Source organism: Sturnira hondurensis, unplaced genomic scaffold, assembly GCF_014824575.4.
Source record: "Sturnira hondurensis isolate 20B ecotype Veracruz unplaced genomic scaffold, ASM1482457v3 Scaffold0020601, whole genome shotgun sequence".
Classification (NCBI taxonomy): Eukaryota; Metazoa; Chordata; class Mammalia; order Chiroptera; family Phyllostomidae; genus Sturnira; species Sturnira hondurensis.
Window position 1 is genome coordinate 4,466,589 of NW_028093232.1, and position 16,126 is coordinate 4,482,714.

The 16,126-nt window shown below is 37.2% G+C and overlaps 1 protein-coding gene and 1 pseudogene across 1 annotated transcript; one reads left to right on the forward strand and one right to left on the reverse strand.

The window, feature by feature from the left end:
* The first annotated feature begins 3,297 nt into the window (after nucleotides 1-3,297).
* LOC118975911 (olfactory receptor 6C6-like) lies at nucleotides 3,298-4,232 on the forward strand. The gene is given in 2 exon segments (XM_037030143.1): nucleotides 3,298-3,985; nucleotides 3,988-4,232. Coding segments are annotated over 2 exon segments (933 nt in total).
* A 9,433-nt stretch (nucleotides 4,233-13,665) lies between these two features.
* On the reverse strand, nucleotides 13,666-14,199 carry LOC118975972 (high mobility group protein B1-like; annotated as a pseudogene).
* Between the last annotated feature and the right edge of the window lie 1,927 nt (nucleotides 14,200-16,126).

Consider the following 16,126-nt stretch of genomic DNA (forward strand, 5'->3'; position numbering starts at 1 on the left):
CACCCCCCACCCCTAGTTATTGTCCATGTGTCCTTTATACTTGTTCATGTGAGTCCATTCCCTTTTCCCCTATGATTCTCTCCCCTCTCCCCTCTGGACCCTGTCAGCCTGTTCCATATTTGATTCCATATTTGAGTGTCATTGGTCGTATTTTGCTTGCTTGTTTGGTTTGTTTAGAATCCTGTTAACGGTGAGATCATATGATATTTGTCTTTCACCGCCTGGCTTATTTCGCTCATCATAATGCTTTCCAGTTCCATCCATGATGTTGCAAAGGGTAGTAGTTCCTTCTTCCTTTCTGCGGCATAGAATTCCATTGTGTAAATGTACCATAGTTTTGTGATCTTTTTGATGTATTGTTGGATGCAATTTGCCAATATTTTATTGAGGATTTTAGTGTCTATGTTCATCAGTGATATTGGCCTGAAGTTTTCTTTCTTTGTTGTGTCTCTATCTGGTTTTGGAATTAGGATGATGCTGGCTTCATAAAAAGAGTTGGGGAGTTTTTCCTCCTTTTGGATGTTTTGAAATAGTCTGTGAAGAATCAGGGTTAGTTCTTCCTTAAAAGGTTTGTAGAATTCTCCTGTGAAACCATCTGGTCCAGGGCTTTTGTGTGATGGGAGTTTTTTGATTACTTCTTCAATTTCATCTACTGTTATTGGCCTGTTCAGGTTTTCTGCTAAAAGAGTAAAATCTTAATTAATTATGTTAATATACATATATCTCCTCCATGCCATCATAGGGAAACAATAAATACAACAGATCCAATGAGGTAAGTCTACTATAATTTTAACTTCAAAATGAGAAATTAAGTCAAATGCACAATAGGTCCAATTCAGGGAATTAAATTTGACATCTAAATTTTTTATGTTTTATAATATTTAATAGTAGAGTCATTTTATGTTTGTGAATTAACAAGTGTTATAGTCTATTTATTCATATGCAGCTGCATCTAAATTTCATTTTCTTTGAATTTCTTTATGAATGAAGTGCTGCCCTGGGTAAAGTGATGTGGAAAAAATACTAAGCAACTCTCCTCTAGAATTTGAGATGACATACTTCCAGAAAAGTCTGTCAGACTCATATGGTAATAGAAACTGTGTGACTAATTCATATTGTACACCTTTTCAAATCAGAGTTAGAGCAAAGATGGAAGTCACAGAGAGGACAGAAATATATATTTTTTACAAGAAAAGGTTATGATCACTTAGTAGCTAAAGACCTCATGAGACTAAAAACATTAAAACTACACGATCTCACTTATGTGTGTAATCTAATGAACAGAATAAACTGACAAACAAAATAGAAAAAGATACAAAATAGATACATGAAACAGACTGTCAGCTGCTGGAGGGGAGAGGTGGGGAACTGGATGAAAGACCATGAAGGGATTAACCAAAGAACATTTCTGTGTGACCCACTGACACTGACAATGATATCAGGATTGACTGAAGGAGTGGAAAGATGGGCCTGGATGGAGGTGGGAAAGGGAGAGAAAAGGGAACTGTAATAGTATAAAAATAGTAATAGTAATTAAAAAACATTAAAACTATTTACTAATGTGTGCTTTGGAAAACTACATTTAGTATGAAAAATCTTAGAGTTCTTCTTTTTGCTGTTGTGTGTGTATATGTGTGTTTGGCTATTCCTCACCCAAGGATATGATCACTGATTTCCAGGAAAGTGGAAGAAAGAGAGAGAAAAATTAATGTCATAGAGAAACATTGATCATTTGCCTCCCATAGAGGCCCCAGGGAGGAATCAAACTTGCAACCTAGGCATGTGCCTTGACAGGGAGTTTAACCCACAACCTTTTGGTTTATGGGATGATGGTCTAATCAACTTAGCCACCCAGCCAGGGCTTCTTTGTGTTCTAATCAGCCCCTGTCGGGGGGTGAACACATTCCAGGGTGTCCTGCTCCTAACAAAGAAAAGAGAACTCTCCTTAGGGCTCCAGCCTTCTTCCTTGGGATGGGTTGCATTACTGCATTGTTATTTTTTTGCAAATCAGAAAAAAAGTAATAAATAGGCAGGATAGCAATATTAATATGACAAATGCAGAAGATAAGAGTACTTTATTAATTCATTTATTTTGAAAGTCCACAAGTGATGCATATGAATGACACAGACCAACATGTTTAACATACCAGGGACAGTACAACCTGCAAGTAAATAGAATTCTTATACAGAAAGGATAGGGAGTGACATAATTTGGGGGTAATCAATAGTTTTATAAAAAATAAGAAAATTTTAAAATAGTGCTGCAAATTATGTAGACACATATAAGAATATATTTTAAAAGAATAATGATTAAAACGAATATTTTTATTAAAATGTTACTCATTTGTCTTTATCATGTTTCTTTTTTTTATTTGCCATGTATACTGGAAAACTACTGTCCATTTCAATATATCAAAGCCAGTGAAAAAAAATGATAATGGTATTCTCTCAGTTCAAGGAAAAAATTTTAAAAGATTTTATTTATTTATTTTTAGAGAGGGGGGAAAAGAGAGACAAAGAGAGGGAGAGAAATATCAACATGGGGTTGCCTCTCATACACTGCTACTGGGGACCTCACCCACAACCCAGGCATGTACCCTGACTGGGAATCTAACTGGCAACTCTTTGGTTCATAGTCTGGCACTCAATCCCCTGAGCCACACCAGTCAGGGTTCAGTACAGAGAAAATTGCAAAAGTGTTATAATTTGAATCTTTATCTACTTACTGGAAATCAGTAATTCCTTAGGCATTGACCATCACTGAAATTAGTGCCTTTTCACAGACCAAATAAAAAGGATAGGAAATTTATTAAAATAACTCATATGCTTCTATTAAAAGTATACATGAAATACTAAATCCATTCAGGGAGGATGAACAAAAACAAATATTAACCAAAAAATTTTAAGTTCCAGAGAAAAAATTGTGAGGAATATTATAATAAAAGAGAACTTAGAGAAATAATTTAGAACTGACTGTAGTATGTGATTATGTGTCATTGGCAATTTCAGACTGGTGAAACCATTTGCAAATGGATATATTTTAAAATGTATAACTTTTTCTGCTTTAGGTTAAATAGCTATATTTAGCTAAATATACATGTATTTAGTTAGTTAATATATATTTATTGTTTATAGATTTAGGTTAATTTATAGATATTTATGTTAATTTATATACATGTTATAATTTACATATATTTAATACAATAAGTTAATTTATACTATATCTACATATAATATATATCTTTCAATATTTTTCTTCTTTTCCCATGTATATTTAATGAGGCTTACAAAAGAGAAATGAAGAACCAGTCAATGGAAATAGAGTTCATTCTTCTAGGGTTGACAGATGACCTGCAATTGCAAATTGTGATTTTTCTGTTTTTATTTCTTAATTATACATTAAGCCTGACGGGGAATGTAATCATTATCCTTGTCACCCTGCTGGACCCTCACCTCCAGATGCCCATGTATTTCTTTCTCCATAATTTTTCATTTTTAGAAATCATATTCACAACAGTATGTATTCCCAAATTCCTGGTAGCAATTGTGACTAAAGACAAAACCATTTCATATAATTGTGCAGCTCAATTATTTTTTATTCTTTTACTGGGAGTTACAGAATTTTACCTTCTAGCTGCCATGTCCTATGACCGCTATGTTGCCATCTGCAAACCCCTGCATTACTCCATCATTATGAACAGCAAAGTGTGCTCTCAGCTTGTATTAAGCTCTTGGGTAACTGAATTCTTAGTCATTTTTCCCCCACTGGTCATGGGACTTAAGCTGGATTTCTGCGCTTCCAGAGTAATTGATCACTTTATGTGTGAAACTTCTCCTATACTGCAGATCTCTTGCACAGATACACATGTCCTAGAATTAATGTCTTTTATCTTAGCTGTGTTGACACTTGTGATCACATTGGTGTTAGTGATTCTCTCCTACACTGGCATAAAGACAATTCTGAATTCCCCTTCCACACAGCAAAGAACAAAAGCTTTTCCACCTGTACCTCTCACATGATTGTTGTCTCCTTGACTTATGGTAGCTGTATCTTTATGTATATTAAGCTCTCTGCAAAAGAAAGAGTGACTGTATCCAAAGGTGTAGCTTTGCTCTGTACCTCAGTTGCCCCTTTACTAAATCCCTTCATTTACACACTAAGGAACCAGCAGATAAAAGAAATCTTCTGGGATATTTTGCAAAGGTGTGTTTTCTTAAAAAATCATTTGTGATAAAATGCTGAAAATCAACATTTCTAGAAAAAAAATGAAGATATGTGTTTCATGCATTTCTTCTAATCATGTTTTTCTACCTCATATGTAGTTACCTCATATAAAAGATTCTCTTGAATCTTGTAACTCAGTTCCACCCTTACATTTTTTGTTTTATGTTTTAAAATGCATGGATACAACACACACATATATGGCTTTTCCTTCAAATTATTCTAACTTAAATCACACATTTTTGAAGAATATTCCATTTGAAACAAGTATATCTGACACCAGAAAACATAAAATGGCTTATGGGAAAATATTTTATAAATTATAAAGCATGCATACATTCACAATGTCGTAACATCCACATTTAATATTATTTCACAAGTTCACTTTCATTTTTTCTACTTCCCTAAAATTTCTATTATCTAACCAAACCAAAGCTGTAACCATGTCAGAAACATACTATTTGGTAATAGTTTAATCAAGGTCTAGTGCTGCCATCAAGAGGTATGCCAGTAGGTACTCAAAGTCAATGATCTAATCTACAATCTAAGGTGGATTTCTATCTGCAGGTGTTATTCCATTACAATGAAATGCAACTCTGCCTCTAGCCAGGTCTTTACATCTCCATAGCAAGGGCCTTAGTTCATTTCTGGCTTCAAGCCCAGCCCCCTGGTATTTACCCACAACACTATTGCTGAAGAGGTCTTTTCATCACAGAGATCTGGCATGGTATTCTTTCAGCTTAAAATTCTTCATTAAATATTCTCATGAGCATACAACTGTTCTTGAACAATAAAATAATTTTTAAAAATGAGGTTCCCAAGTCTCTCACATAAGGTCCTCTACCAGTCTCTCTGGTTTCCTGCAACACTTTGTCTATTATCATTTCTTACACACCACAAAGATCCTTGATTTACTTGCCTCTATCTAGGTTGGCCAAAAAGTTCATTCAGTTTTAAAATAAAAATAAAAGAAACATTTTTTTATTTTTACCAATAACTTTAATGAACAATGTATTTACTGTTTTGTTTTACCACTTTCTGCCATCTCTCAGGCAACTTCACAATTCCATCTTCCCAAAACTTTTTTATCTTTTTGAGTAAAGTGCTTTTCCAGGAGCCTTTTGCAGTCTTCCAGTGAATTGAAATTTTTTCCATTAAAATAATTTTGCAGAGACTGAAATAAATGGAAATCCAAAGGCACAATATCTAATGAATATGGTAGATGAATCAGAACTTCCCAGCCAACCTATAACAGTTTTTGCCTGGTCATCGAAGAAGCATGTGGTCTTCCATTATCCTGATAAAAGATTGTGCATTTTCTGTTGACTAATTCCAGATGCTTTTTGTCGGTTTAATTGGGAGCAGTACTTGTTGAAATTAATTGTTTAGTTTTCCAGAAGGAGTTCGTAATAGAGGACTCCTTTCCAATCCCACCATAGACACAACATCGACTTTTTTGGATAAAGACTTGCATTTGGTGTGGTTAGTGGTGGTTTGTTTCACTGGCCTAATTATCTCTTCCATTCTACATTACTGTGAAGTAATGAACAGTATCCACTTTTCATTGCCTGTTGTTTTAAAAATGGAATATTTTCCTTACATTTAAGTAGAAAATCACATTTGGAAATATGATCAAGAAGGTATTTTTTGCTTATGTGGAACCCAAACACCAAAGCAATGAACATAACCAATCTGGTGCAAATGATTTTTAACACTTGATTTACTTATTTTGAATATGTTGGTGTGGTATAAGGTTGACTGTTCTCAACTGATGTCTCAACTTGATCACTATCAACTTCAATTAGTCTACCCAATGGAGCATTGCTTAGTGACAAATCTGTAGCACAGAACCTCACAAACCACTGTTCAACATCCCAAACACTAAACAAATTTTTTTTTGTCTTTCAGTTGTGTTTTTACTTTTCTTGAAATAATAACACATAATATGCCAAAAGTGTTACATATTTTCTTCCATCTGCAATTTGTAAATGGCTGCACAAAAATTCACCAATTTTGATAAGTTTGTAAAAAATATTTTATTGTTTAACTTATTTTATTTCACAGTATTAAGAAACCCTATAAGAAAAGCACTGTTATCCCCATTTTACAGGTGAGAGTACTAAAGTACAATTGATTTCATATTCCAAGCTCCTAGTACATTACTTGGTAGATAAAAGTGAGTCAGGTAAATGAATGATTTAGGTTCTCTGGTATATTCGAGAGAGAACAAAGCCTTGTTTCTATAGATGCCTACACTTTTATGTGGATACCATCTCCAGGTGTCCTGATTCTCCATCCAATTATGAATAAAGGTAACCTCCGTTACCATGTAACCTCTAATTAAAGACGAAATAACTCCTGCCCATCCTTGAGGTTTAATGTCAATTTGCATTTTACAATTCTCCCTTCTAAAATCCACTTAGTATATTATGATCCCAAATCTGTTTCTGGTAGACTATATTTATGTATTTTTTCCAGAAAAATATGGTTTGAAATTGTAAAACTAATTTGCACATTAACATACCTAGTGTACAGTGTTCTGTCTTACACAACTGTACAGTGTTCTCTATTACATCTGACTATTTAAAGAACTCTGCTTATTTGTACTAATAACTGCAACCTAGGGTGTATTGTCCAATTTTTAGATTAGTGAGTAAGCAATCAATTGTGATTTTTTAAATTGATTTATTTTAAATATACTTTATTCATTATGCTATTACAGTTTTCCCAATTTCCCTCCTTTACTCCCTCTCCACCCTGCACCCCTCAACCCTCTAGCATTCCATTCCCCTTAGTTTATGTCCATGGGTTGTACATATTAATTTTTTGAGTTCTATATTTCCTATACCATTTCTTACCTCTCCCCATCTATTTAATGCCTACCAATTATGCTTCTTCTTCCCTGTACCTTTTCCCCCCTACTCCTCCCTTCCCCCTTCCAATGAAAACTTTCCACTTCTCTGATATCCACTTCTCTGATTCTGTTCCTGTTCTAGTTGTTTGCTTAGCTTTTGTTCTCATTGTTTCTTTCTTTTTTTTTTAGGTGCATTTGTTGAGAGTTGTGACTTTGTTGTCATTCTACTGTTCACATTTTTTTATCTTCTTTTTCTTAGATAAGTACCTTTAATGTTTCATATAATAATGGTTTGGTGATGATGAACTACTTTAACTTGACCTTATCTGGGAAGCATTTTATCTGTCCTTCCATTCTAAATGAAAGCTTTGCTGGATAGAGTAGTCTTGGATGTAGGTCCTTGCCTTTTATCACTTCAAATACTTCTTTCCAGAGAAGGTTTTTATTTTTTGTGAGAAATCATAATAGCCTTATGGGCACTTCTTTGTAGGTAACTCTTTCCTTTCCTCTTGCTGCTTTTAAGATTCTCTCTTTGTCTTTAATCTTGGGTAACTTAATGATGATGTACTTTGATGTATCCTCTTTTGAATACAACTTCTTTGAGACTTTCTGGACTTCCTGGTGTCTATTTCCTTTGGCAGATTGAGGAAGTTTTCCTTCACTATTTGTTCAAACAAGTTTTCAATTTCTTGCTGTTGTTTTTCTCCTTCTGGCACCCCTATCATTCAGGTATTGGAATGTTTCAAGTTGTCAAAGAGGTTCAAAATCTCTCTTCATTTTTTTGAATTTTTGTTTCTTCATTTTGTTCTGGTTGGATGTTTATTTCTTCCTTTTGTTCCAAATCACTGATTTGAATCCTGGTTTCCTTCCTGTCCCTGTTGGTTCCCTGAATATTCTGCTTTATTTCATTTTGGGTATCTTTCACCTGTTCTTTCATTTTTCAACCAAACGCAATCAGTTTTGTGAGCATTTTGATTACCAGGGCTTTAAATTCTCCATCAGATAGGTTGGCTGTCTCCTCATCTTTTAGCTCTCTTTCTGAGGTTTTACTGTGTTCTTTCATTTGGGCCATATTTCTTTGTCTTGGCTCAGCTGACAGGTTGTAAGCAGATGGGGCCTTAGGTATTCACTCAGCCTGGCAACCCCCCTTGCTGCTGTGGTGCTGCCTGGTGGGGAGGGGCCAGAAAAGTAACAGTGCATCTTGCCTGCTCCTCTCTAGTGCACTTTCCAATGGACTCTCATGTAAGACTGGGAGTTTCTCCCACCGCAGCAATCGCCATATTCCACATTCAACTCTGAGTCTCAGCTTCTCCTTAAGTCAGTCAGCCCTGCCCACACAGCTCCCCCACTTGAAGCAGTATCTCTCTGTCTGCTTGCCTTACCAGTCTGGTTGTTCTGTTTGACTATTTCTTTAATTCCATGGTTGTTAGAGTTCCATGCAGTTTGATTTTCTGGCACTTCTAGTTGTTTATTGGTTTTAGATTGGTTGCTATCCTCCTTTTGGTTGTGTGAAGAAGCAAAGGGTTTCTACGCCTCCATGTTGGCCAAAACTCCAGAATCTTACATTTATTTTTTATTTAAGTATAGTGGGTATACAGTCTTATATTAGTTATATTAGCTTCAGGTATACAATATAGTGATTAAACATTTTTATACTTTATCAAGTACTCTTTCCACCAATTCTAGTAATCAACAGTCACAGTGTAAACTAATCACAATATTTTCTAATTTTTTTATTTTAAATTATAGTTTACATTCAATATTAATCTTACTAGTTTCAGATCTATAGCAAATCAGTTAAAAAATCATTTACTTAGAGAGAGGCAAGATGGCAACGGAGTAGGACAGAGTGGATTCCATCACCTTGTACACATGGGAGAGGATCTTGGCCAAACAGCGGAGGAGCAGTGCAGGCAGCCGGCAATTCTCCAGCATATATGAAAATAAGGGACCACAAATCATGATAGTCATGGAGGATCCAGACGGTAGGGAGATAGCAGCTGTACAGTGGAGTCTCAGGGACCACAGCAAAGACAGGAGCAGCAGGGACTTTGGCCGGTGCACAGTCTGGGAACCAGTGCCTGGCGAGTAGCGCATGGCATGCCTCGGTGGGCACCCAGCGCGCCTGGGCCGGCACCCAGAGCTTGGACCGGCTCCCAGTGCATCTCCCTCAGACTCTTCGGGAGCCCTGGGAGCTCCCTCCCTCTCCGGCCAAGCAAGGTTGGGCACCGGGAGAGACTTGTTTGCTAGAGTTAGCAGAGAGGATGCTGAGGACAAAGGGCTGACATCAACTGCGGACTCTGTGGTCTCCAGCCCCAGAGAACTGAGAGGCTCTATGTGGGGCTCTGACTCTGATAGTCGCGGCCGCTGGGTCTGCTCCCCACCCAGCGAACCTGAGGTTGGGCGGAGGGCCTGGAATTCCCCCACAGAACTGGGACACGTCTGCCCTCAAACCGGGGGAACCGGGCAGCCTGGTCAGGGGCGAGCGTGCCTGTGCACGCTCCCACAACCCATCCCATGGTGGTAACCCCTGGGAAAAGAGCGCTGTGAGGAACTCCTAGATCGCCTTCCTAGGGCGCTGGGGAGAGGCGCCAGCTTGGCTCTTGGTAGAGCACTCTTAGAAAGACCACACTAATCGCCCCTCAGCCTCCTGCAGCCAAAAAAACCAGTTTGGCCAGTTTGAAACCAACAAGAGATGGGTTTTTTTTGTGTGTGTGTTTTGTTTTAAGCAATCTTTTATTTTTTTTACTTTCATCATTGTTTTATCTTTCAATACTTTTTCCTGCTTTGTTCTTCTTTTCTGTTTTGTTTCTTCTTCCTTTCTTTCCAAACTCATCACTTTTTCCTTCCTTCTCCTTAATTTTTTTTCTTTTATCCACAAATGACACAAACAACTTGAAACTGCGAAAAGACCACAGCCGGACCCAAAGACGAGGCTTCCCAACACTAGAGTCAGAGAGACAAATTTCACTTTGCTATAGCAGAGAAGCTACAAGTTGCTGCATATTTGTATAACTATTATTTTTTTCATTATTCTCACTTCTTTTATATTTTAATATTATCTTTGTATTCCTCCTCTTTCTGCATAGACTTCTTTGCCTTGGCTGGTTATATTGTAACATTTGACAGGTTTCCCCTGTTCTCTCCTCCACAGTGTATTGCTAATTTTCCATACTACACACCACTTGTTTTCCTTTAGCACACTACCCAAAGCTCTATACTGACTATTCAGACAGATCACATAGAGTCTGTCATATGATTGTTGCTCTAACATTATTGTAAATAATAGCTGTTCTATATAACTGTAAATATTTCACAACACATCTCCTGGATCTTGGTCCACTTTACACCACTTCACAGTTTCTTGAATTCTATTACTGGAATAATTAACTCTATTTGCTCATACACTACACCTATTTCCTATCCTTTATTCTTGCTGCACCCCAGAATCTGACTGACCCAACCTCACTGCTTTCTAGACCCAACTCACTAGCCTTCCCTCTCCAAGAAGATACTTATCTTGTGTCCATCCTCTCTTAAAAATGGCAAGTTGGGTTAAAGATTACGGTTAACACCATGTATAGCCTAAAGATCTTCTAGCTCTACTCTACTGGCTGTGACTATAAATATCATAAAATACACTCTTGCTCTCATAAACCATTTTGCCTCCCCCTCCAACTGATCACACACACAAAAAGGAGTACATGGAAGCAGAGAATGCCAGAATAAGAGAAGGAGACTGCACTACTAGATTTCACAGGCATTCCACCACAGAAGTTCACACCATAAATCCAGGGAGTCAGAACAGATCAGTTTAAGAAGCTGAGGCTAACAAGAAGAGTCTCACAAACAATGAGAAGACAAAGAAACAATGCCTAAATGAAAGGAAAGGAGGAAGCCTCAGAAAGAATGTTGAATGAAATAGAGGCAAGTCAACTATCAGATATTGAACTCAAAGCACTGGTTATCAGGAAATTCAAAGAGCTCACAATGAGCTACCAGAAACTACAGGGGAGCTACCAGAAACTACAGGGGAGCTACCAGAAACTAGAGGGGAGCTACAATGAACTCTCCACAAACTACATCAACATGAAAAAGGAAACAGAAACTATCAGCAAAGGCCAAGAGGAAATGAAAAATACAATTTCGGAACTGAAGAACACAGTAGAAGGAAATGAAAAGCAGGATCGATGAGGTAGAAGATCGGATCAGCGAGTTGGAGGACACAGTAGAAAGAATCTCCCAGAAAGAGCAAGAAAGGGAAAAGAGGCTCAAAAAGAATGAAGAGGGACTAAGAGAAATGCAAGATAATATGAAACATAATAATATCCGAATAATAGGAATACCAGAAGGAGAAGAAGAAGAACAAGAGATAGAAAACCTACTTGAAAGAGTAATGATGGAAAATTTTTCTAATTTGATGAGAGAAAAAGTTACACGAATCCAGGAATCACAGAGTCTCATTTAAGAGGAACCCAAAGAGGCCCACTTCAAGACACATCATCATTAAAATAGAAAAATTCCAAAACAAAGAGAGAATCTTAAAGGCAGGAAGGGAGAAAAAGGAAGTAACATACAAGGGAGCCCCAATAAGGTTAGTTACTGACTTCTCAATGGAAACGCTCCAAGCAAGAAGAGAATGGCAAGAAATATTCCAAGTAATGAGCACCAGAGGCCTACAACCAAGGCTACTTTACCCAGCAAAGCTCTCAATCAAGATAGAAGGCCAAATAAAGAGCTTCCAAGACAAAAGAAGTCTAAAGGAATATGCCTCCACAAAACCAGCTCTACAAGAAATACTAAAAAAGACTGCTTTAAGGAAAGGAAGAAAAAGAGAGAGAGACAGAGAGGAACTGTGGTACAAAAATGGCAATGAATAAGTACCTATCAATAATAACCTTAAACATAAATGGAGTAAATGCTCCAATCAAAAGACATAGAGTAGCTGAATGGATAAGAAAGCATGGCCCACACATATGCTGCCTACAAGAGACCCACCTCAGGACAAAAGACCATCACAGAATAAAAGTGAAAGGCTGGAAACAAATTTTCCAAGCAAATGGACAAGGAAAAAAAAAAGCTGGGGTAGCAATTCTCATATCATACAAAATAGACTTCAAAAAAGGGGCCATAAAGAGAGACCCAGAAGGTCACTTCATAGTACTCAAGGGAAGAATCCACCAAGAACACATTAACATCGTAAATATATATGCACCCAACATAGGAGCACCCAAATACATAAGGAAAATCTTAGAGGACTGCAAGAAAGATATTGACAGCAACACAATTATAGTAGGGGATTTTAACACCCCACTGTCAAAAATGGACAGATCTTCCAAACAAAGTATCAACAAAGTTGTTGTGGCACTGAACAACGCCACAGATGAAATGGAATTAACTGATATATATTAGAGCCCTTAATCCCAAAGAAGCTAAATACACATTCTTTTCAAATGCACATGGAACATTTTCAAAGATAGACCACATGATAGGACACAAAATGAGCCTCAACAAATTCAAGAAAATTGATATCATACCAAGCATTTTCTCTGACCACAAGGGACTGAAATTAGAAACCAATCCCACAGGAAAAAACCCAAAACACCCAAAATCATGGAGACTGAATGGTATGCTATTAAACAATGAATGGGTCAAGAATGAAATTAGGAAAGAAATTAATAAGTTTCTGAAAACAAATGAAAATGAACTCACAACAACCCAAAACTTATGGGACACAGTGAAGGCAGTCCTGAGAGGGAAGTTCATAGCAATACAGATTTACCTAAAGAAGATAGAAACATTTCAAACAAGCATTTTAGGTCTTGTCTCTAACTGTAGAAAGACGGTCTCTGTGAGTCAGTTATAAATTTGTAAGTTCAGTGTAAAAGGCCTTTTCAAAGCACCTAGAGATATTTTATAAGCAGAAAAGCTATAATTTATTTCTAAATAAAAAGCTGAAATGCGCTGAGCATACTTAAGGCAAAAAAAATGGAGCACAAGTTTTGGAATTAGGGCTGATTGCAGTGATCTAAGTAGCTGTGACCATCAGCAATGTTGGGTTTCTTTCTTTCTTTCTTATAAAAAAATATATTTACTTAGAAGCATTCAGAATGTCAACAAAACAGCTGCAACTTTTTTATTTTTTGTAATTACAAAATTGTATTCAGTTAACAGAACAACAATTATTTTGTATCAGCTGCACCAGAGACAACCGAAGATGAAAAAACTACCATCTCTATATATAACTAATTTGTGCTGTGCACGAACAAGAACCAGCTTTAAACTTCTGTACCAATTTACAACCCCATTACTGTACCAGGCAAGGTTAGTGACTATTGAAAATACCACTAGGAGAGGAGTATCTAAAGATACATTCAGTGGTGTGTTAACTATACAAAAAAAAAGGCATTTCACAGTTTAAAAACAAACCTTACACAGCCTTACATTTCATTTTTTTTTCTTTGAAAGGAGTGAGTTGTATACAGGGAGTTAAATGCTTTATAGATAAGAAAAACTGCACTAGAACCAACTTATTCATCATCTTTTCATCTTCCTCATCCTCATCTTCATCTTCCTCCTCTTCCTTCTTTTTCCTGCTTTTTTCAGCCATGATGACTCCCTTTTTTGTAGCATCAGGCTTTCATTTAGCTCAGTATGCACCAATATCCTTTTTGTATTTCTCCTTCAGCTTAGAGCCTTCTTTTCATAAGGCTGCTTGTCACCTGCAACAGTGTGATTCTACATCTCTCCTAGCTTCTTTGCAACATCAATGTATAAACCAGGATGCTCTACTTTGATTTTGGGTGATACTCAGAACAAAACAAGAAAAAGGCTGAAGGAGGCTTTGGGTGCATTGGGATCCTTGAACTTCGTTTTTGCTTCTCCTTTAGGAGGAATATAAGTTTTCATTTCTCTTTTATAATGGACCTTGTCTGCCTTTGCCAAGTCTTCAAATTTTCCTTTCTCTTTAGCAGACATGGTCTTCTACCTCTTTGACCACTTCTTAGAAAACTCCAAGAAGTTCACTGAAGCAGCTAGGTGCTTATTCTTGTGCTCCTTCCAGCAAGTTTGCACAAAGAAAGCATACGATGACATTCAGCTTCTTAGGATCTCCTTTGCCCATGTTTAATTATTTTTTGTAAGCAGCACAGAGAGTCTCCCAGTGCTTCTCAGCTCATGCTTGCCCCAGCACTGTGTCAGTGGAGCTCAGTGTACTGCAATGGCTGTGAGAGTGGGAGCCAGACTGCATCCTCCTTGCTCTCACTGCTCTGTGTAACATTTAGCAATGTTGGGTTTCAAAAGCCAGTCTTCACACTAATATTCCCAAACCCAAGGGCCTTTTGCACTTTGCTACTTTAGGATTTTATATAGTCTATGCCAAAGTAAATGTGTGGGTCCAAGATGTAGAGATCACAAAGAGCCACAGTTCCCTCCAGCAAATGGTGTATCTAGTTTGCATTGGAGGGATGATAGGAAAAGTAGGGAGAGAAAACAAACAAAACTTTAAAAGGATGCCATTATGAAGATTCTTGAAAATACACAGTAGTAAAAAAGATGTACAAGATTACCTAACATCCCAGAAAACAATAACAATGTTGATGCTTTTCCTGCAGTCTTCTTATCTATGTAGTTACACATATATTTTAACATTACTTGATCTATACTGTATAATATACATTTTGTTTTCTAATATTCACACTTAAGACTTTCTTATGAGTAATTATCTCTAATTTGTATCTGTAAAAATGATGAAAGTTTATGACTGAAAAATGTAACATATTTAGCAATTTCATAAATAATTTAGCTATTCTCTCATTCTTTTTTTAATATAATTTTTATTTAATTCTTGTTCAAGTACAGGTTTCTGTCTTATATTCCCAACCCTGCCCGCCCCCCACCCCATGCTCCCCGCCTCCCTCCCCCTTTCCACCCCCAACCCTTAGTTATTGTCCATGTGTCTTTTATACTTGTTCATGTGAGTCCATTCCCTTTTCCCCTATGATTCTCTCCCCTCTCCCCTCTGGGCCCTGACAGCCTGTTCCATATTTGAGTGTCATTGGTTGTATTTTGCTTGCTTGTTTGGTTTGTTTAGATTCCTGTTAATGGTGAGATCATATGATATTTGTCTTTCACCGCCTGGCTTATTTCGCTCAGCATAATGCTTTCCAGTTCCATCCATGATGTTGCAAAGGGTAGTAGTTCCTTCTTCCTTTCTGCAGCATAGAATTCCATTGTGTAAATGTACCATAGTTTTTTGATCCAGTCATTTACCGATGGGCATCTAGGCTGCTTCCAACTCTTGGCTATCGTAAATTGTGCTGCTATGAACATCGGGGTGCATAGGTTCTTTTGGATTGGTGTTTCAGGGTTCTTAGGATATACTCCCAAGAGTGGAATTGCTGGGTCAAAAGGTACGTTCATTTTTAGTTTTCTTAGAAAATTCCATACTGTTTTCCATAGTGGTTGTACCAGTCTGCAATCCCACCAACAGTGAACTAGAGTCCCCTTTTCCCCACAACCTCTCCAGCACTTGTTGTTTGTTTCTTTGTTTATGATAGCCAATCTGACTGGTGTTAAGTGGTATCTCATTGCGGTTTTAATTTGCATCTCTCTGATAGCTAGTGATATCGAGCATCTTTTCATGTGTCTCTGGATTCTCTGTATGTCCTCCTTGGAGAAATGTCTGTTCAAGTCCTCTGCCCATTTTTTGATTGGGTTGCTTGTCTTCTTTGAGTGGAGCCGAATGAGTTCTTTGTATATTTTGGAGATTAAACCCTTATCTGAGGTATCATTGGCAAATATGTTTTCCCAAGCTGTTGCTTCTCTTTGTATCTTGATACTGTTTTCCTTAGCCATGCAGAAGCTTTTAATTTTGATGAGATCCCATTTGTTTATTCTTTCCTTTATGTTCCTTGCTCTAGGGGACGTATCAGTAAAAATATTGCTGCGTGGAATATCTGAGATTTTCTTGCCAAGGCTCTCCTCTAGGGTTTTAATGGTTTCACGGCTTATATTTAAGTCTTTTATCCACCTTGAATTTATTTTGGTGT